The sequence below is a fragment of the Dermacentor andersoni genome, chromosome 2, assembly GCF_023375885.2.
Source record: "Dermacentor andersoni chromosome 2, qqDerAnde1_hic_scaffold, whole genome shotgun sequence".
Classification (NCBI taxonomy): Eukaryota; Metazoa; Arthropoda; class Arachnida; order Ixodida; family Ixodidae; genus Dermacentor; species Dermacentor andersoni.
This window is the reverse complement of record NC_092815.1, coordinates 13,535,260-13,556,323: the sequence shown is the minus strand read 5'-3', so window position 1 is coordinate 13,556,323 and position 21,064 is coordinate 13,535,260. Positions and strand designations below refer to the sequence as shown.

General features: G+C 45.3%; 1 protein-coding gene across 2 annotated transcripts in view; it reads left to right on the top strand.

Moving 5' to 3' along the window:
- Positions 1-20,310, top strand: part of Nmt (N-myristoyl transferase) — a 79,935-nt gene extending 59,625 nt beyond the window's left edge. For both annotated transcript variants that reach the window (XM_050190098.3, XM_050190097.3), the window contains exons 11-13: positions 4,523-4,690; positions 12,193-12,330; positions 18,926-20,310. In XM_050190098.3, coding sequence (XP_050046055.1) covers positions 4,523-4,690; positions 12,193-12,330; positions 18,926-18,946 — 327 coding nt within the window. In that variant the 3' untranslated portion in view covers positions 18,947-20,310. The remainder of the gene's footprint in view (positions 1-4,522; positions 4,691-12,192; positions 12,331-18,925) is intronic.
- Positions 20,311-21,064: the final 754 nt, after the last annotated feature.

The following is a 21,064-nucleotide window of genomic DNA, read 5'->3' as shown; positions in this document are numbered from 1 at the left end:
TTGGATTCTGCCGAATCTACCTCGATGAGCATAGTCCTCGAACCAGACTTCGACGTAAATCTATGTCTTCCTACGAGTAAGCAGCAACAGATCATAAGTCTTCTCCGATGATACAAAGACTGCTTTTCGACGTCATTGAGGATTCAAAAAACACCTGTTGCAAAGCATCGCATAATAACCAGAGAGTGCGCTCGACCACTCCGCCAGAGCCCTTACTGAGTTTCGACGCGAGAACGTGAAGCTATTAGGCAACAAGTCAACGAAATGCTGTGCGACGACATCATCCAGCCGTCGAAAAGCCCATGGGCATCTCCTGTAGTCCTGGTAAAGAAAAAGGACAGAACCCTACGCTTCTGCGTCGATTATCGTCGACTGAACAAGATCACGAAGCCGGACGTATACCCCCTTCCACGCATAGACGACGCATTGGATCGGCTTTGCAACGCTAAATACTTCTCGTCGATGGACCTCAAGTCTGGCTACTGGCAAATAGAAGTTGACGAGAGAGATCGCGAAAAGACCGCCTTCATCACACCAGACGGCCTCTACGAGTTCAAGGTCATGCCATTTGGACTGTGCTCGGCGCCTGCACCGTTTCAGCGTGTCATGGACACGGTGTTAGCAGGATTGAAATGGCAGACGTGTCTTGTTTACTTGGATGACGTCGTTGTCTTTGTCGGAAATTTTGATGATCACCTTAGGCGGCTTGCGACAGTACTAGAGGCCATCAAGTCATCAGGGCTCACTCTGAAGCCAGAGAAGCGCCGCTTCGCTTATGATGAGTTTCTGTTCCTAGGCCACGTCATCAGCAAGTCTGGAGTCCGCCCCGACCCGCAGAAGACAGCAGCTGCCATCACAAAGTTCCCGCAGCCAATTGACAAGAAGGCAGTGCGCAGATTCCTTGGCATGTGTGCCTACTATAGGCGCTTTGTCAAGGATTTTTCATGCATCGCTGAGCCGCTAACACATCTCACCAAATGTGATGTCGAGTTCAAGTGGGAAACGCCGCAGGCGGACGCATTTCAAGAACTCAAACGACGCATGCAGTCGCCGCTGGTACTTGCACACTTCGACGAGGACGCCGATACCGAAATCCACACTGACGCCAGTAGCCTATGCCTCGGTGCCGTCCTAGTCCAGAGGAAAGACCGACTTGAACGGGTGATAGCTTACGCTAGCCGGTCGCTGTCAAAAGCGGAAGGCAATTCTACGACCGAAATGGAATGCCTCGCCATCGTTTGGACTGCAGCAAAATTCCCCCCTTATCTATATGGCAGGCCATTCAATGTCGTCAGCGACCATCACGCATTGTGTTGGCTAGCTAACTTGAAGGACTCTTCAGGACGGCTGGTGCGGTGGAGCCTCAGACTGCGGGAATATGACATCACGGTAATCTACAAGTCTGGACAAAAACACTCTGATGCCGACTGCCTATCACGCGCCCCCTTTGAACCCCTGCCGCAAGACGACGAGGATGAGGATGCCTTCCTTGGAATAATAAGCGCGAAAGACTTCACTAAACAGCAACGAGCAGACCCGGAGCTAAAAGGCCTCGTCAAGTATTTGGAAGGGAACACCAACGTTGTCCCTAGGGCATTTAAGCGTGGGTTGTCTTCGTTCACGCTACAAAACAACCTGCTCATGAAGAAGAACTTCTCACCAGTCCGCGCCAGCTACCTTCTTGTTGTACCGTCAGCGGTTCGTCCAGAAGTGCTGCACGCCCTACATGACGATCCAACCGCTGGGCACCTCCGATTCTCCCGGACGTTGAAGTTGAAGTTGAAGTTTATTTCACCACTAACAGTACAGTGTGTTTTACACAGAACAGTTGTGGCGTGGGAAGTGGGAAAAAAGCTGCGCTGATGCAGCTTGACTAGCCCCACCTCCCATCCGTACAAAGCAGCAGAACGACAGCACAGCAAACGTCATACAGTCTTAACGTATTATAGAAAAAGAAAAATAAGTAAAAACGTGTACAATAATTGTCAAGTATACATAATTATATGCGCCCTTGGGTGCCTACAAGTACATCAAACATTCACGCACAAAAAAACCAAAACCAACGACAAGAAAATTAATGCAAGGTAACATAACAGTAAGACATACTGTAAACAGAAAGGAGGGCTTTAGTTAGACAGAATTTTTCTAGGCTTGTAGCAGATTATGTAAACATGTTGAATAACTCCCTGCCTGAAAGGACACGCAAGTGATCTTCTGTAAGCTTGAACGTATTGAGTATGTGTGGAATGGTGAATTTTAACATTTGGAGACCGTAGTTCGTTCGTGTTCGGGGAATGTGCCAGTGTTCAGAATTTCTGACGTTGTCGAGAATACAGGAAAGGTATTACTGGCCGCGTCTGACCGCCGATGTTGCCCGTTACGTCAAGACATGCCGAGACTGTCAGCGACGTAAGACACCACCGATAAGGCCAGCAGAATTACTACAGCTGATCGAACCTCCTCGCTGACCATTTCTGCAGATCGAGATGGATTTGTTGAAACCGTTTCCGGCATTAACATCTGGAAATAAATGGATCGTCGTGGCGATAGACTATTTCACCCACTTCGCTGAAACTAAAGCTCTACCGAAAGACAGCGCAGCCAAAGTGACGAAATTTTTCGTTGAGAACATCCTGCTGCGACATGGTGCCCCAGAAGTCCTCATCACCGACAGAGGAACGGCCTTTACAGCAGAGCTCACCCAAGCCATTCTGCAATACAGCCAAACAAGCCACAGGTGGACAACTGCCTTCCACCCGCAGACAAATGGTCTTACGGAGCGCGTGAACAAGACCCTCGCCGACATGCTAACAATGTACGTCGACGTCGAACACAAGACCTGGGATGCCATCCTGCCGTACGTAACCTTCGCTTACAACACAGCGGTGCAAGAAACAACACAGATCACGCCGTTAAAGCTGGTTTATGGCAGGAATCCGACAATGACTACTCTTGACGCCATGCTGCCGCACGTCACTGACGAAGAGAATCTTGACGTCGCTACCTATCTTCAGCGCACCGAAGAAGGCCGACAGCTCGCCCACCTACAGATCAAGAACCAGCAGCACACCGACAGCCGACTCTACAACCTCCGACGACGCTTCGTCGAGTACCAGCCCGGCGACCGTGTTTGGGTTGGGACCCCAAAGCGCCGACGAGGACTGAGTGAGAAACTATTGCGACGCCATTTCGGGCCCTACAAGGTCAATCAACGTATTGGTGCACCCTATGAGGTCGTGCCAGACAGCATTTCGCATTCACAGCGGCGCCGCGCACGATCTGAAGTGGTCCACGTGGTGCGTCTTAAACCATTAAACGGACGCTGACGAACTTCCTTATTTTGTTGTTCTCTTTGCTATGGGTGTTTTTCTTTATTTCGTTTGCAGCATCTGGTCGATGATTTATAAGAGGGGGATATTGACACGTGCACTTGTTTGTCTTTATCAGGCGACGCATTTCACCGCCTAACAAATGTTATTGCACAGCGCAGGATGCGCCTGCATGTATTGGAAGTTTCTGGAATGTTATCGATGCTTGCATCCGCTGTCTGTGACCGAACCTTGTATAATCTGATTGCATGTGTGCGCGACGCAAATAATGTAGCACTTTGTGGAAGGCACGCGGGTCCCAGCGATTTTAACTCGCTTGACTCGCTGATCAGATTTTCGCCGATTGCCGAGTGTGTTCACTGCTGTCGTTCTTTGAGCATAGCCTCCTTTTGAGGGCATAAGTTCGCCCAATAAAACGCTAGTTTCTATAATCACAGTTTGGCTGCCTTCTTCACCGTCACTACTACGTGACAATTGTGCCATTTCAATGTGTGAAACTGCGGCAAAGCTGTCATTCGGGACTAGAACCAAGGTGCTAAATATACCTGGTAGCGAAGCTTCCATTGAACCCCACACGTTCAAAACATGGTGGTTCGTCGGCGGTTCATGGGGCTTAGCGCCATCTGACTGACGAGCGAACACTTCCGGCGGAAGACAAATAATGTGATGCCATATCTGTTAAGAACAGAAGCGACATCATTTTTGTTTTCAAAGGCGTAAAATTTGTTTTGGTGGCCTGCCATTAAGGCTGTATTTCCAAATACCCTGCAATTTGACTCTATGGCCATTTTAAGCTTTCACCGTGGAAAGCAATGCAGGCTAAGGTCAGTCGTACGGGTGTCACAATTGCACCCCTGCACAAAACATACTTTCTTTGGAGGCTGACCAAAGCTTTGGGCATACAGTGCTGGTCCCATCGTCGTACGCCAAGCCTGTCAGCCAGGGCAGCTGCACAAAAACAGCTAGAGTAAACAATTATCTGGTGGTCATAACCCACTACTTTTGACTGAACAAGTTAAAGAATGAAACTACCAGTGCCACCAAATTCAGACAAATGTTGACAAGCAAAACAAAACATATTGTTTGTTTTGCTTGTCATATTGTCAAAGGGCATATTGTAACAGGTGAACTTTAAGGTGACTGTCCAAGCTTCAGGTATGAAGTGTGGTGCCTTGACTTCACACATGTTACAGGGGGAGAACCAGATGTTGACGGACTTTGTGAGTTTCTACTCGCTACCATCCACAGTGATGCACCACGCGGTACACAAGGTGCTGCGGGCAGCCTACGCTTTCTACAGTGTGGCCACTTCTGTCCCCCTAGTAGACCTCATGCAGGATGCCCTCGTCATCACCAAGACTGTGAGTAGTATTGCTTATTTATTTTTAATACTGCTGCTCTCACTTTAGAGCACAGCACCTGGGTATTACAAACACATTAAAAATATATATAAAATAAATGGGTCACAAATGGGTAAATGTACAACCAAGTCCATTCAACGAAAGTAGGGGGACGGGCGTAGAAATGCTTAAAATTATGGTCACACATGCCTTTCAAAGATCATTTAATGCATTTGGCATCCCTTTTGTTTGAGTAGGTGGTGTTATACAGGCAGCCTTGATGGCCACTGGGGTAATGACTGATCTTTCAATGCTAATAGGCATTGCATCAGTTCCTTGGGCACTCTGCTGTCTTCTCAGCTTTTCGCTGTCCTTAGTTTTGAGCCGACACCTTAATTGAAGTTCTGAGGCCTGCCACACTTATGGTTCTACTGGTAAATTATTCAGTTGAAAGCCTTTCTAAGCTCATGGTGAAGTTTGTGTCAGCAGACCTGACCACCAGAAGCATCACTGGAAGCGCTGAAGCGTCATCATGCCATATGAAGACAGGTTGAAGAATGAAAAATGATTTATAGTGACAGTTAAGTGAATGATAGTGTTATAATAGATTGGTAGAGGTTAATGACTAGTAGTGACTAATAATTACTACTAATGACTCTGAAATGACCTATATGTCTAACAATGGCTTGTAATGACCACAATTGATTAGAAATTACTAGAAATGTCTAGTAATGAGTAGTAATGACTAAAATGACTACTAATGACTTGTAATGACCACTAATGACTACAAAATTACCAACATGTCTAATGATGGCTTGTAATGACCACAATTAATTACAGATGACCAAAAATGCTACTAGTGAGCAGTAATGACTAAAAATGACTGAAATGATTTGTAAGACTACGAAGTAACCAATATGTCCAACGACAACTTATAACGACTACAATTGATTAGAAATTATTAAAAATGCTTAGTAATGGCCAGTAATGCACAATAATGACTCAAATGACTTTTAATGACTACTAATGACTATGAAATGACCAACATGTCTAGTGACGAATTGTAACGATCACAATTGATTAGAAATGACTAGAAATGCTTAGTAATGATCAGTAATGACAAATAATGACTGAAATGACTACGAAATGACCAATATGACAAATTGTATTTGAGTAGGCTTTCGCCGTTCACCTCTTAAGAGAGATCTTAAGAGACCCTGCAATTATTTTGGAATGGTTTCACCGTGTGTAGTAGTTACAAGCTGTAAATGGGTTGATCACGTGCGATTCTCGTGGCTTGTTTCAGGCATAGCATGGCTAATGCGAAGAATTAGCAGAATAACTGACACATGCACTGGAAGAGTAGGGGAAGACAAGCTCTACTTACAACTGCTCAATACTGTAGTAGGAAGGGTATTAAATATACCGTTAAACCTTGATATAATGAAGTAGGTAAAATCGGCAATTTGCGTTGTAATATTGAAATATTGTTGGATTGAACTTCAACCTTTTATGTAAATAAGTACAGTTGCCGATCGAATTTTCTTATACATAATGGGGCTGCAGAAGTTTCTAAATTATTAGGAAGTTGAAAGTAAATTTGAATACGAAAACAGTTCATTTTGATGAATGATATGGTTTTATGCCACGTCGACGATATCTTCACATCGGCAGTACCAATGAAGCGAAGCCAGTCACGTTTTCATGTGCACTCTGCCCCCACGGCTGATTGCGTCACTGGCCAGCAGCGGGGAGCGAATGCTTCATCCTCCTCTCACTCCAGCGGGTCACCAAAACTCTAAATTATGCGACCTCCAATGCTTAACTCACGGTAAGACAGCTTATATTGATGCCATGCCATCCCGGCACACCCACTCTTTGCATACGAGGCAGATTATGCCATGCGCAGCCACGGCCAAGACACGCGCCAGAAATCGCGACCATCTACGTCTGCAGAAGTTTCCATTTTGGTGTCTCGGCATTCCTTTGCGGCAGAAACAACATTTCGTTAAATTGAAACAGCACACAAACACACTTCGTTAAATTGAGGTTCTAAATACATGGTATTCTATGGACAAGAGGTTATGAAAAGTTAAATAGTACTTCATTATATCAAAAATTTCGTTATTTTAAGGTTTAACTGTTAGTGGAACATCGTTAATTTGAACCTGCTTAATTAAAGCTGGTGGCTTATTTGAAGTGAGACTGTGGTACTGTCACAATTATGTATACTATTTCAATGTGTGAAAACTGCTGGTAATTAGAACGCATAAGCGTTCGCTTAATTCGAATATACCGCACTTGTACTGCCAACCATGCTCTCAGCAGCATGCCAACTCATGCGGCGGTGCCTCCATCTCTGCAATGCGACCACACGCCTTCTGCTGCTCCTGTCTCTTGTTGCAAGAACCATATTTTGTCGGGAATAACTCACACTGGAGATTCAAAATTTTAACCACAGTTACATGCGAATTTGGCCTTGAGGTGCAGCTTCACAGCAGTAAAAATTTTGCTCAGAAGTGTGGCTTCACACCAGCATGTGTCGCACTACCGTGTAGACACACTTCCAGAACTTGTCATTTGTGTTAGCACAGTGAACATGCAGCGCTGCATGTAATTCCTCCATTTAACTCCATTTAATTAAAACAAATTTTCAGGCCCCTTCGAGTTCAAGTTATCGAGATTCAACTGTATATCCATCTTATCATGCATGCACACAAAAGAAGTATATAGCACTATCACAGGATGATGCATATGCATCAAAGACGGGCGCACAAGAATTCATATTTCGGGGTGTGCAGTGCAATTGATGGCTCTGACATGGCACGGCATGACGTAACAAAAGTATCCGAGCAGATATGCTTGGGATCACACCAGTGGTTGTGCAACTTCAGTCCTAACATTCACACCACCATGGCACGGCCACTTGGCACACGCTAACAAATATGTACGTCTATTGAGTACTGGCCAACACCTATGGTTTTCAGTCGGGCTCATCTCAGGCATCACACCACGGCATTGATCAGGACACAGCGCCTGCAAAGGTGCACATGCCCACCTTCCACCACCCTTCCATCATATGCATTGTGTTGTGTGTGCTTCCTGTGAAATTTCTAGGTTCGTGAAGCTAATGGACAGAGAAAGAAGAAAGAAAGTGCCAGGAGTAAAGGCAAGCTCAGTAAAGACCACCTTGCTGAAGGCTTGCTAATTTGACTTGCCCTCCATGCACTGAGTGCTAGTCTATGGGGATAGAGGCAGCACGCGCATGCTGCTGCATGTAGTCTGAACACTTCAGATTGCAGGGAAGCCTCTTAGCATTATCCGAGAGTTTCAATACTCAAGATTCCGAACAATTCTTCTGACTCAAGGTAGGGCGACTGATGCAAGTGATGGCTGTTCTGAATGAGCCTTCAGGAGGAAGGCCAATGTTGTTACTGAGAGGTGTCAGTTCCTTTGCCATAGTACAGGGAAGATAACTCCTGCTGACTAATCTGCACTCGTTCATTGAAGATGTATGTGAATTTGTTGTTTTGATTTTGGTAAAACATTTTACTTGGCTAGTTCTACCATGTTTGTGTACCACTAAAACAATCTGAAGTGCAGTAGTATCAGACTTCTTTTGTTTAATGAACACGACAGTCTATTTGTATCTGGCAACGGTCTGTTCCCTTGTTTCATTACTTTCATTGTCATGGTACTCCAGATAGTTGAAGCCAGTTTTCTCATTCACAAGCCCCTTATGTATAGTTTGCTGGGTGTGTAGGTGCAAATGTAATACATGCATATATCAAATAATTTAATATCTATTTCTTTGTTTACTTTTTTTTTACAGACTCTACGCACACTTTATATTTCACTTTGTTACTTTGTTTAGAAATAAGAAAATATTCTATATTTAACTTTATATTCGGAGTTAGTTTTTCTCAGATGCACTCAGCGACCAATTTTTTGCTCTTGCCTGATAATTCGGACGGCTTTGAGGCACCACCACGTACCCCAAAGAGTCATGTACAAGAATGTCTGAAATTTCGGATGCAAGAACTCTTCGCCGTCCTATTTTCCGGACTTTTTGCCGTGACCGCAGGCCCGAAGCGGCATTAATCAAAGCCACCGCCACCACCATTTTCATTATCTTGCCGCCTCGAACCAGTGCTCTCGTACGCACATATGCTGGTTGCCATAGCCATTACTGCGGCAATGCTAAACATGCCTGCTTCAACATTCGGTATTAACCTTCTTGCCGTTCGGTGCCATGTTTTTCATTGAAAGAATTCACCACTGTCAGTAATGGTACCAACTTCGCCTTTGTAATTCTCACCATTGGCTTCGAAGCACAGTTCTGGTTCCCGAAAGTCAGCTGTGGCAATTTGAGCCAAGGCATGTGTTCATTTTTTCAGACTGCCCGATATTTCGGACATTGACATTGACAATTAGAAAATTTCGATGTTCGAACACCCTGCCCCGTGCCACAGATTATCGAAGTACATTAATGCAAACACTGAAAGGGAAGTGCCCTCAGTGCTGCAGGCATTAAATTATATTAGTTTGGCCACATCGAAGTGAAATGTAGTCACAGTCAACACAGCTTCTTGGGTATGTCAATACATATGAAGGAGCACTAGCAGTTGTTTAAGTTATCAATTTACGTAACGCATGTGAAGCTGCAAAACAGTCAGGGCATTAAGCCAGGATAGCTTGGGAAAATCTTGAAAAATAATAATGATAAAGTGGTTGAACAAAGGAAATCGCTGCATTCAATGTTTTGACAAGGAGACTTGTCTTCATCAAAGGAGCAACTGCTTGCCTTGGCAGCGTTTGACAGCTTACTCTCCCTTGCCTTCAATGGGAAAGCAGAATTAAGTGGCCATGTAAAGTCAGAGAAGTCTAGATGTTCAAGAAAAAGGGTGCTTAGTAATGACAACAAGGGATGTGGACGAAGGATGTGTATTGTTGCCTGTTCCTTGAAGAAGTGTGGGTAACAAAAATGGAAAAGAACCTTCATGTGTAACCAGGTGTTGTCAATATTGTGAGCCAGTTTTCCAGAAAAGAAGCAATAATCGTTTGTTCGACTGCTGTTGATCACTTCAAGTTTTATAGTGGAGATGTATATGGCTAGAGTACCATAGAATTTTCATGTCTGCACACAAACTATAATCATCAATGGCTCATACACCCGTAAGCAAGCAAAAAATGCAATGGCTCATATCCCTGTAAGGCAGAGGCTACAAGCACTCAGCAAAGTTAAGCAAATAATGCTTACATTCTTTCTAATCACGCATAGAACATAGAGAACAGAATGTCGAAAACAATCATCATCAGTGGCTCATACCACCGTAAGCAATGGCTCATACTCCTGTAAGCAAGCAAAAAATGCAATGCTCATAGCCCCGTAAGGTTCGTGTCTACTCGCTTTGCGTAGGTTAGTTGCGATGACACTACCCCTTGTTGGATCTGGGGGACAATCCCAATTGCTGTCCCCCAGATATTGGACCTTGCCGTTGGGTGCGGGAGTTGGCCGAGATTGAGAAGGACTTTGAGATGAAAACTGGAGGTTTATTTACATTATTTACAGTGAGAGTACAAAGAAATTAACAGTCGTAAAGTCATTACGGGCCGGCAGCAACTCTGACGCTGCGGCCCGTGGCAAGAAGCTCGAAAGAGATCAATGAAGGAATGCTCTAGGAATGCTGCTCCCGGTCTCTGGCTTTTAACCTTTTCGGTGTCTCGAAGTCACGTCACGTTTGGCCAATCGGCGAGCCCGCTCAGGTGGCGTCATTTTCGGCCAATGGTAGGCGCCCGTGCGATTGTGTCACACCCGGCGCAGAGGGTCGCTCCTTTGGCCCCAATTGTCCGAGGGCTTACTTCTCTCTGCGGTATTGCCTTAGTGGCTTATAACTGCCTTCATAAAGGCGGATGGGGGGATTGCTGCTAGGGCTTCACGGTGCATTACAGCCGTCTTGCCTTGGTACCCACGTTACCTGGAACCGTGCCAGGCTCCCGCTACACTTTCGGGAAGAGTCAAGCAGTGAATAGCTAGACCTGCGGCGCACGAGGTGGGGGACGCCAAATTGTTTAGACGTGCGGCGCCTCGGGAACGTGGTAGATGTGCTTCTGCGCTCCTTAATTAGCTGTGACGCGATTCGATGTGGTCTGGTGAACTCGAAGTAGGCTCAGGAAAACGTCCCGTATCTAACACCCTGTGGTTGTCAGTGATTTCAACGTGTATATGTCAGGACCCAAAAGGGAATGGTTTACACATTTTATGTTGCAGACATATCCGTTGTGATGCCACACCGATCTGGCCCAACCGACCACCCAGCGGCATACGTACATCGATTTGTAGTTGCGGATATGCCGATCAGTGTATATCATAGCGACCACAAAGCCATTGTGATTGTCATTACTAAGTGACAATGAATGATGCTAATAAAGTCTTTACTACAAGTTTTCTTACCACAATGTTTACAACTCCGCTGGTCTCCCACCTTTTCAGGGCAGAATGGCCTTAATTTTTTATCAGACCTTGTTGTCTTGTTTGCACTGAAAAAAAGAAATCAGTGGTAATTTAGTGGTAAGTGCAAGAGAAATGTGTTAGCATTATGTCACACTTCTTTGAGGTCCTGGATCTATGATCTAAACCGTGTTCACTACATTGCAAAGTGTTCAGAAGCTCACTTGACACACGTCCTGCAATTGACGATAGACCAGAACAGACTACGTCAGTTGTACTACACATACACACACATGCGTGCACGTCCCCAGCTCCGACTTTTCTGTTCTCCCATCACCTGTCTACCTCTACCACCTGACCGGCTTCCCACATTTCACACATACACACTTTTTTTCCACTTTGACACTTCTACTGCTAATGCATTAATAGTGGAACTTTTTAAAATATGTATGTGGTGGGCGTGATGCCTGTGTATGTAAGGGTGTATACAGTCTCTGCTTCTGTTTGTTGCCCTAGTTGGGAAACACAAACTACAGGGGGAGTGGTGGCTGCGGCTGCCAGCAGATTGGCGTACAAGTGTGCTGGTTAGGGGCTGCAAGGTAACCAAAACGGCAGTGGTGGTGGCTTCGATTAGTGCCATTTCAGACTTGTATTCACGGCAAAAAGTCTGACAAATCGGACGACAAAGGGTTTTAGCATCCAAAATTTCATACGTCTTTATGCATTGGCTTTATGCTGTACGTGGCAGTGCCGCATAGGTGTCCAAATTATCGGGCATCAAAAAAATTGGTCGTTTACTGTTCATCCGCTATAATGCATGAAGTTTTTTCTTTCTCGTCGAAAAACTATTCTGCCAGCTTTTACAAGTCTAACTCTGTCCACGGTGATCATAATGCTGCTACTGTCAGATCAGAGGAATTTACTGTACAATGAAAAGCCTCCAAGTTACTACCTACTTATGATTTTTGGAAGGAAGAAATGTGGAGCTTCCTTAGACGAGCTGTGGCACTGCAGTTGTGTCTTCAAAAAATTGTAACATAATGTTTCATCATGAATGCTGCGGCCTTTACAGAATGGCTATGATGTCTTCAATGCCCTGGACCTGATGGATAACAAAGAGTTCCTGGAGAAGCTCAAGTTTGGCATTGGAGACGGGAACCTCCAGTACTACCTCTACAACTGGAGGTGCCCCGAGATGGCTCCCAACAAGGTGGGGCTAACACAGATATGCTCAGAAATTTAGATTTCTTGTCCACATACTTTACCATACTGAATTTACTAATTGCATTTAAGGGGGGATATTGCTATTGAAATAGTGTTTACCAGCCTTACAAAGACTTCTGGGCTGATTTCACATGTGCAATTAGTTTTGCTGTAGGTCAATTAGTTCCTAAGGTATTAACATTTCACTTACATTTGTTTAACCCTTAGAGGTTCAAAATTTTTAACCACTCTCAGACACAAATCTGATATTCTTGATTGAAATGTTACAAAATCACTCACGTCCTCGACCCGAACAGAATGGACGTAAGACCAAGTACGACTCACCATTCAAGATAAGCATGAAAATGCAACAGCGCCCATGGCTGTTTCAAGTGTTTGATTGATACGGGTAAAAATAATTTTATATGACTTCCTATGCTCTTATTTCGTGGTCAGTCATCGAGGCGACCCTCACAGGCTCTAGAAATAGCAGTGTGGGTGATACCTTGTGATGAAAGTGCACAGAGACTGAGCGCAGCCGGTCCTGCGAATGGAGAATTGTTTTCCGAATGCTTTCCAAACCCCTCGCATATATCGTATATATCAATGAGAAGTAAGGGGGCTGACCGAGGGGTCCGATTTTTATTAGTCATATCATAAGAAGCCAACAAACTCTGACACCAAGGACAACATAGGCGAAATTACTAGTGCTTAATAAATGAAAGGAAATGAAATCGTTTTCATTTGTTTCATGTGTTTGTTGGCTTCTTATGATATGACTAATAAAAATCAGGCCCCTCGGTTAACCCCCTTACTTCTTGTTTATTACATAACGAGGGTCTCGAATCCAGCAGCATTGATGCCTTCAGATAGCATGTGTGGGTTTATTGGCCGGTTGTCTTCACCCAAAAAAGATCATGTTCTCGTGACGCCTGCAGCAGGAAAGATGTTCCACATCCGCCACCAAGGTTTGTGAGTGGTGGCGCTGGCTAACACTTCCAGGGTTCTACTAGGAAATATATATAACCAAATAATTGGATGGGGAAATGGCGCTGCAGTAGCTCAATTGGTAGAGCATCGCACACGTAATGCGAAGGTTATGGGATCGTTTTCCACCTGCGGCAAGTTCTTTTTTCATCCAATTTCATTTCCATTAATTTATCATTTCTTCATTTCATTTATTAAGCACAAGTAATTTTCCCTATGTTGTCCTTGGTGTCAGTGTTTATTGGCTTCTTATGATATAACTGTGTGTGTGTGTGTGTGTAACCTTTAATAACAGTTGCACTTAAAGAAACTTCGAGTGACCTGGAAGAATTGTTCACTGGAGTGACGCCCTTATATGAGTATCTACAAGACTGAATTTATAGATTCGGCATATTTGATCGGGGTGTCTACCAACCGGGAAAACTGGGAATTCTCAGGGATATAGAATAGTCTGGAAATACTCAGGGAAAACTCGGGGAAAACTCAGGGAATTTCTGCTTCTATCAGGGAAAATGAGCAGTAATTTTATTGAAAGGGAACAAAAGTCACGGTAATGCTGGCTCGAGTAACAGACAGGAATCGTAACGAATCCTCTTTGACGCCATGTTGTCCGCTGGAGGAGTTGCCAGTGTACCGTCAACGACCGACTTTCCGGACGCCTGATAGTTCGGACAGCTTTGCAGCACCACCACGTCCCCCATAGAGTCAATGTATAAGAACATCTGAAATTTCGGACGCAAGAACCCTTCGCCGTCCCATTTTCAGACTTTCTGCTGTGACCACCGGTCCGAAAGGGCAATAATCAAAGCCACCATCATCGCCGCCATTTTGATTACCTTGCCGCCTCGAACCGGCGCTCTTGCACATGGATCGGCTGGCAGCTGTAGCCACTACTGCAGCAACGCTAGGCCTAGCCGCTTCGACGCTTGCTGTTAAGCTTCTTGCCGTTCTGCGCCGTGTTTTTCATTGAAATAATTGGCCGACTCTGCTTTGTGGCCCTCGCGATTTGCTTTGAAGCACGAAAAGCACGACACATTGCGTAATGCCGGTTCCTGGAAGTCAAACTTTGCCTCAATACAGCAATGTTATGTGGTGAAGCATATGCGAAAGTATTGCGGTGACTCGTAGCAAGAGTGGGAAGGGGCAATTGTTATAGGACACAGAATGTATACCTTAATTATAAACGAGTGCACCCGCCATCTCCTGTCGCAGTATGAGCACCGATATGCCTAATAAGTGTACTGGCAGGCCTTCTGAGCTTTTTCGAGTGTGCCTGTGGCGATTGGAGCCCCTAAAGGGCCCCTCACCAATTTTATCCATTTTGAGCTGTCAAGCGCTGTGCATACTATGCTCGCTAACGACCGCATCTGCTAAGTATTACATCGCCATGCGCCGCGGAAAGAGCAGAAATTTCAAACCGAACGCTACCTGCCCTCCTCCTCGTGGGCACCGCGCTCCCAGCCGGATAGTCGACGTATATCGCACAAGTACGCCTATGTACATCGCTCTGTTGATGTCGCTCGTAGTGACACGTGACTTCGAGAATTATTCAAAGCAACATCTGTTATTTGTGTAATCTGTTGTTTCAATAGACGAATTACTGTTTAGAGAAATAATAAAACACACAAACCATATTCTTGCGTGTTCTTGTTTTACTTCGCACCGCAGCAAGAGAGCTGTAATTCCGTTTTGTCTGCTTCTTCCCACGTCGTGCAGCCGCGAGCGCTGACAACGAAAGTATGTCATTTTCTAGCATGTTCCATCATGCGATCATGCTCTATGAACTGCTTGTGTCTGCGTCAGACAGTGCCTCGGTATTCGCGTAGCGCTGGCTTATACCGCTAGTCAGGTGCTCTCGTGTGCAGCTTGCGAAATAGTGTGCTGTTCTTGAACTCCGGTATGGGAGAACTCGGGGAAGGAATTTCGCTTGCGGAGGCTAAACGGAAAAAGTGGAGAAAGTGTCTCTCTTGGTACTGGCCCTCGCCTCCTGAAATCATGGGTTAGCGGCACTTAAATATTTCTATCTCGGCTATTAATGAACCGACTTGAAAAATTCTTCTGGCAGAGCGCTGCCTAGAGGGCATGTAACAACTTCCAGCGTATACGCCTCATGCACCGCCTATAGAGGCGCCACTGATGGCCACCTAACCAAATGTTACTAGAAAGAGATGTTGCATGATATATTTAAAGGCAGAGCAGTGCCAGCCAAAGTAGATGGGCACTGGGGACAAGACTGGGTTTAGTCCTCTGTGGTGTAAGCATAATAAGAAAGAATTCAGTTAAATACAAAATTCACATGAAAAGAGGGACTACTTTGTGAGACAAACAAATCACTCGGCGTGGTAAGTCTGCTCAGACAGCATCGAAGTGTGACGACTTCCCAAATGTGACGTGAACTTTTCATCGAAAATGGAACAGAAATACCATGTGACGTAACAGTTCGGCGGAAACCCGCAAGGTGGACAGAAGTAATTAACTTCTGTCCACCTTGCGCTAAAGTACGCGGCCGTCTCGATATGCTGGGATGGTACGATAATTAATGCAGCATCAGTCAAGGGGGTAACGTCCGAAGTGGCGGAACAGGTGGCAATAGCCATGGCAATAAGGGACCCCGAACGTCCTTACGTCTACACAGATTCACGGTCGGCGGCCAGAGCATTCACCTCGGGCTCAATATCGCGGGAAGCGGCGGCCGTCCTCGGCAGCAAGGGAGCCGCGGGTCATCACATCGTCAAATGGTTTCCAGCCCACATGGGGGCTGACGTGCCCCCCGAATTTCCCAACGCCAACGAGCTGGCGCACGGACGCACGTGAGGACTCGCGCACCGCGGCGATCGTGGCGAGCGAAGTGGCGGGGAGGGAGGGGAGCACCGAGACCCGCTGCTCACCTTCAACGAAATAACAACGCGCTATCAGCTGTCGAGGAGGACCTTCCCGCTACCCCACGCTAAACTCACTAGACCACAGTTATCGATATTCAGAATGCTTCAGACAGGGTCGTTCCCCTCGAGAGGCAGACTGAGCCGTTATTCACCAGAAGTAGAGCCGCAATGTCCGGATTGTGGCGAATCGTACTGCTCACTAGCGAACATGCTCTGGCAATGCTCTGCGTTAAGCGGCACCGTGTTCACTAAAGAACAAGACTGGGTGGACGCACTGCGAAGCGACGACCACCAGACCCAGCTCCGGGCCTTCCAGAGGGCTCACGGGCTTCCCGTCCCAACGTGGGTGCGGCCCGCGACCCCTGCCGACCACTAAACCAAGAGTGGGTGGGGAGGGGTTCCTCAGGACTCAATAAAGTTATTTCCTCCTCCTCCTCTAAGATGCCCTCGGATGAAAAGAATAAAGCTTTTAAACAAGCACTTGCCTGGTATCATTCCAATAAAACACGGCATGATTTAGACCCTTTACATACGAGGCAGAGTGAAAATCCCGCACCTCATAAAAATAATAAAGCAGTTCTGCACGAAGCAACTAGCAACAGTTCAACATGTGCGAAACCACACATAAAATAGATGCAAAAGCATGAAGTGCGTGACAGCTGGTGCAAAGATTTCCTGGGCGGCATAAAACCAACAATTTCAGTTCTCGCAATCTTCAGTAGCCTTAACGTACAACATGATGCAGTCGTGCAGTCGTACTGCCTAGCAAGCAAAATGCCTTTAAACTGCATGCTGCACTGCAGACGATCTTCATCGCTTACACGTTGAAATATGATCAAGCAGAAAAAAGACCGACACTACAAAGTAAAGGATGAGAACAAAAAATTTCCCGCCGAACAATGGCGATTCATTGCTACCATTGCTCCCGCTGATGAGGCTTTGCGGGCAATGATTGGAACCATATCACTGGCACGTCTTTGTCGGTATTTCAACACCCACAAATGCGAAGGGCGTTGCTTATTTTGCTCTGAAAAAGTGACTAAGGCAGAGAAGCACGATCAACGATGTAGAAAGCTACTGCATGCAGCTGGCTCCTTTCCCAAGTGCACTGCACAAGGCCGTCACTAGTGGCGCATATAGCTGCGCATGGCTGTCCATATGCGGGCAAGCACCGTATCTTGGGGGTAATCTTGGCAAATGCAAAGGGTGAGCAGAGATAGTTGGTGCCCTCATGCTCATTTTGTTACCACGCATCTAGTATTGGCAGTCGCGCAATGCAAAACGTTCGCTCGCGTTGCGACGAACGTTCTTGGTCTTTGAGTGATCTTTGCCCGAGCATGTGAGACACCGATAAAACTACGAACTTTACTCCGTGTAGTTGTCTCTTTGCTATCACCATCAACGCTCCGCCTTTCTGGAAAAACAGCAACTTTCTTTTTTTCTTTTCAGGATCAATATCCGTATCCTTTTGCACTTTTGTTTTTAATTTGAGGGCACCATCTAATGGCGGCTGCGAGCACTAAGCGCAGTAAGCCATGGTGTCCCAAGATTTACAGCACTGTGCGATGCCGAATTAATATCAAGTACGGTGAATTTTAGGATCGAAATAAAGAAAATTTCGGCCCATAGAAATGCATGGGCGCTGGCTGGTACCTTTAATTGGAATTGAATTAACTGGAGTCTAATTAACGGAAGTTGACTCTACTTCTGTTAATTTAACTCTGGTAATTTGATGCCGACCAAAGGTACCGGTCAGCGCCCATGCTATGGGGCCAAACTTTCGTTATTTCAATCTCAGTATTGGCGTTCGCCGGATAATTCGAACTTGACCAGTCAGCACACATGTTCCTTACCCCTATGGTGACCCCAGTAACGGCCCCTTTAGTAGTAGCATCTGTCTTGCTGAAGCTTAGGGGACAGTGAGTGCGTTCAACACACGTCATCTTCCGTCAAAAACGCCTATTTTTGGCCTGTCCTACGAAGATTTTCAAGCAATGACTGCCGCTCAGAATGTCGGATTACAGTATTTACCCGATTCTAACATGTCTTTTGAGAAAATTGGGTCGGAAATTGCCTTCGCGGTATGTATTGTGGCAGAGCTGACTTTAGCACCCCTGCCACTATTGTGCAGCACATATGAAACCCTTGCTTATTTTTCTTGCCAAAGAATTGGTTGCATGTTAGATATATACTTTGTTTAGGAGTGTTCATGTCATTTCTACCTACTGTAGTTTTCTACTTGCACTTGTAGAAAGTGGGTGTGCGTTTGGTTCGGGGGCATGTTAGAATCGGGCAAATACTGCAAATGAATCGCTGGTATGTGATGACATTTTTTCCTCATCTTGTTTAATTCGACCTGCCGGATAATTCAATCGATTTTAAGAGGGAAGGTAGTTGGGGTGTGTTTATTATGCAAGTACTTTCATTATGCAGGTAAATATGGCATTCTTGAAGAGCATTTCTTTATTTCTTGTACAGTCGGACCCACATGAATGCATAAATATTCTTGAAGATAATTTTTAATGTATTGACTTGTATATTCTAGCCCACTTGTAATGGCCTCACTTAGAAAGCACTCATTTAGTACAAACAGTAGTCTTCATTCTGAAAATTGTGCACTAAGCCTGTGGTAAGGCACCCATTTAAAAGTAGTTAATTAACTTCCTATCTCCACACATGTAATGCACACTCATTCATGTGACTGTCTCTTTTTTCTTGCAACATGTTTTTCAGATCGGACTTGTTCTGCAATGACCGTGTGGAGGCTAGCGCCGAGGGCATGGCAAATGCAAAAACTTAAGCGCGTGCACCGACTGCTGTGATAGCCACACCATGTCTTGTAGCAACTGTCTCATTTGGCTAACACCTGACTCAGTTGCCTTATCACAGCCTTCGCTTCTTCCTCGTCGGAACTGTGTCCAAGGACTGCGGCTGGAAGTGGCACCGAAAGGAACATGGTTGCCTGCATGTGACGAGCTCTCAAGTGAAGCCTTCCTCCTTTCTACACTTTGTTTAGTCACCACTTGTGAAATGGCTTATGTGAATTATCTCCTTGTGCTGGTATTGGCTTGTTGGTGCTTTTTTCTTTTGCACTTACTCACATAACTAATTCTGATGACATTTGGACCACTTTCCTGTTCAGTTTCAGCTGCTTTGGAAAAATGCAATCGTCCATGTTGTGAATGACTACGACCATGATTCCTCATGTTGTGGTGCCAGCTGTGAGAACATTGAAGGACACTGCTGACACTGGCAGCATGCTCTGTTGTAATGCCACCCCGATTTCATATGTTTTCTGTGGGACATCGAGCTCATGAGTGTCACCGACACTGAGACTGGCTCTGAGCCCAGGTGGCTCTATCTTTTACAGATGCAAGCCTCGAACAAGACTTTGAAAGGGGCGCTCTGGCTTTGTGAAACTTTCACTGTCGTCTTGCAATAGTGGTCACTGCTTTCACTGCAAAACATTGATCATCGCTTGACGAGCAGGTTGTGCAATGCTGGTATGTACCATGTTACGGTTGTAGGCTGCACATTCTTGTTCGTAATGTTTCTTTTTAATCAGGTTGCATGGAAGCAAAAAAATCATTGTTTTTTAAGCCACACTAAATTGTAATTGCTGTAAAACATTGTCTTTTGCTATTCCCTCATTGGCACCATTCTGTGTTTGAAACTATGTAACCCTTTATTTTGGCATCCCAGATGTCATTACAGCCAGTCCTTTGTACTTTCTTCTTAGTTGACACGTTGAATGGCATTTTTCTTGCTGGTGGGTTGTACATTTGTTGAAAGTAAGCATGTGCTGATGTGGCTGAACTTATCACTTGTTAGTTTAAAAGGCACTGTGTTACTGTCGCCTTGTTTCTTTTTTGCATGCCTGAGTGATAGCACCCAGTGCGAGAATGTGCTACCATATGGTTGCCGATGGAAACACTGTCTATAATATATTGATATTGTACGGGGTCGTGAAAGTGAAGAACTTTTTATCTTGAAGAGCACTTGCTGCATCTTCCAACTGTACGTGTTTGCAACAATGTATACACTACTTTGGTACTGAATGCAACGCCTAATTGGAGACGACGATTAAGCAGACATCAATAAAACCACCTGTCAACTTGCATTTGTGTTTACTTCACAGAGTTCTCAGTGGCCATGTATAGTGAACATTTCAATGATCACCATGTAAGTAAACTAACGCAAAAATGTTGTAATGCATTTTCCTTTCCTTCATTAGTTGGGTATCGACTACATGATGCTTGCATGTCATTTTGATTCCTAAGATATACAAACAACAGATATATTGTTTTAGTGTGACAGGTTTATGACACATGCATCATGAAAATCGGATGTAGTGGTCATGTGGTATCGAAAACTGCTGATATTCGCACCAGTCAGCCCTGTGCAGTGGTTGCAGGCCACAATGTGTTCCCTAAAGCTCAGGATGTGTAGCAACATCAGCCACTTTTTCTTCCTTGACTCGGCGCTTCTCAGCATTCGACACAGGATATGCTTGGTCCTTTGCTGTCGCTTCTCTGTGAACAAAGAGCACCCTGTTCTCTCCTGCACACCATCTCTCCTGTTATTCTGTTGAGTGCCTAATATGCCAGATGTTTGTGGTGTGTGGTCTGTGACCATGCTGCCACACCAGGCTAACACCTGGTGTCATTGGTTTGTGATGCCACATAATCAGTGCTGCTGGTTTCTGCAATCTAACAAGGAATCCTCTACTTCGAGCTTGAAGCCATGCTGCACTCTGGCATGTGTGCAAATGTGTGAACCCTTGTTTGGCAAGAGTCGGTCTTATCTGGTGTAAGGCAGGAGTCAGATGTGCAGATAGACCAATAATAGCACATAATTTGCAATACCATCTTG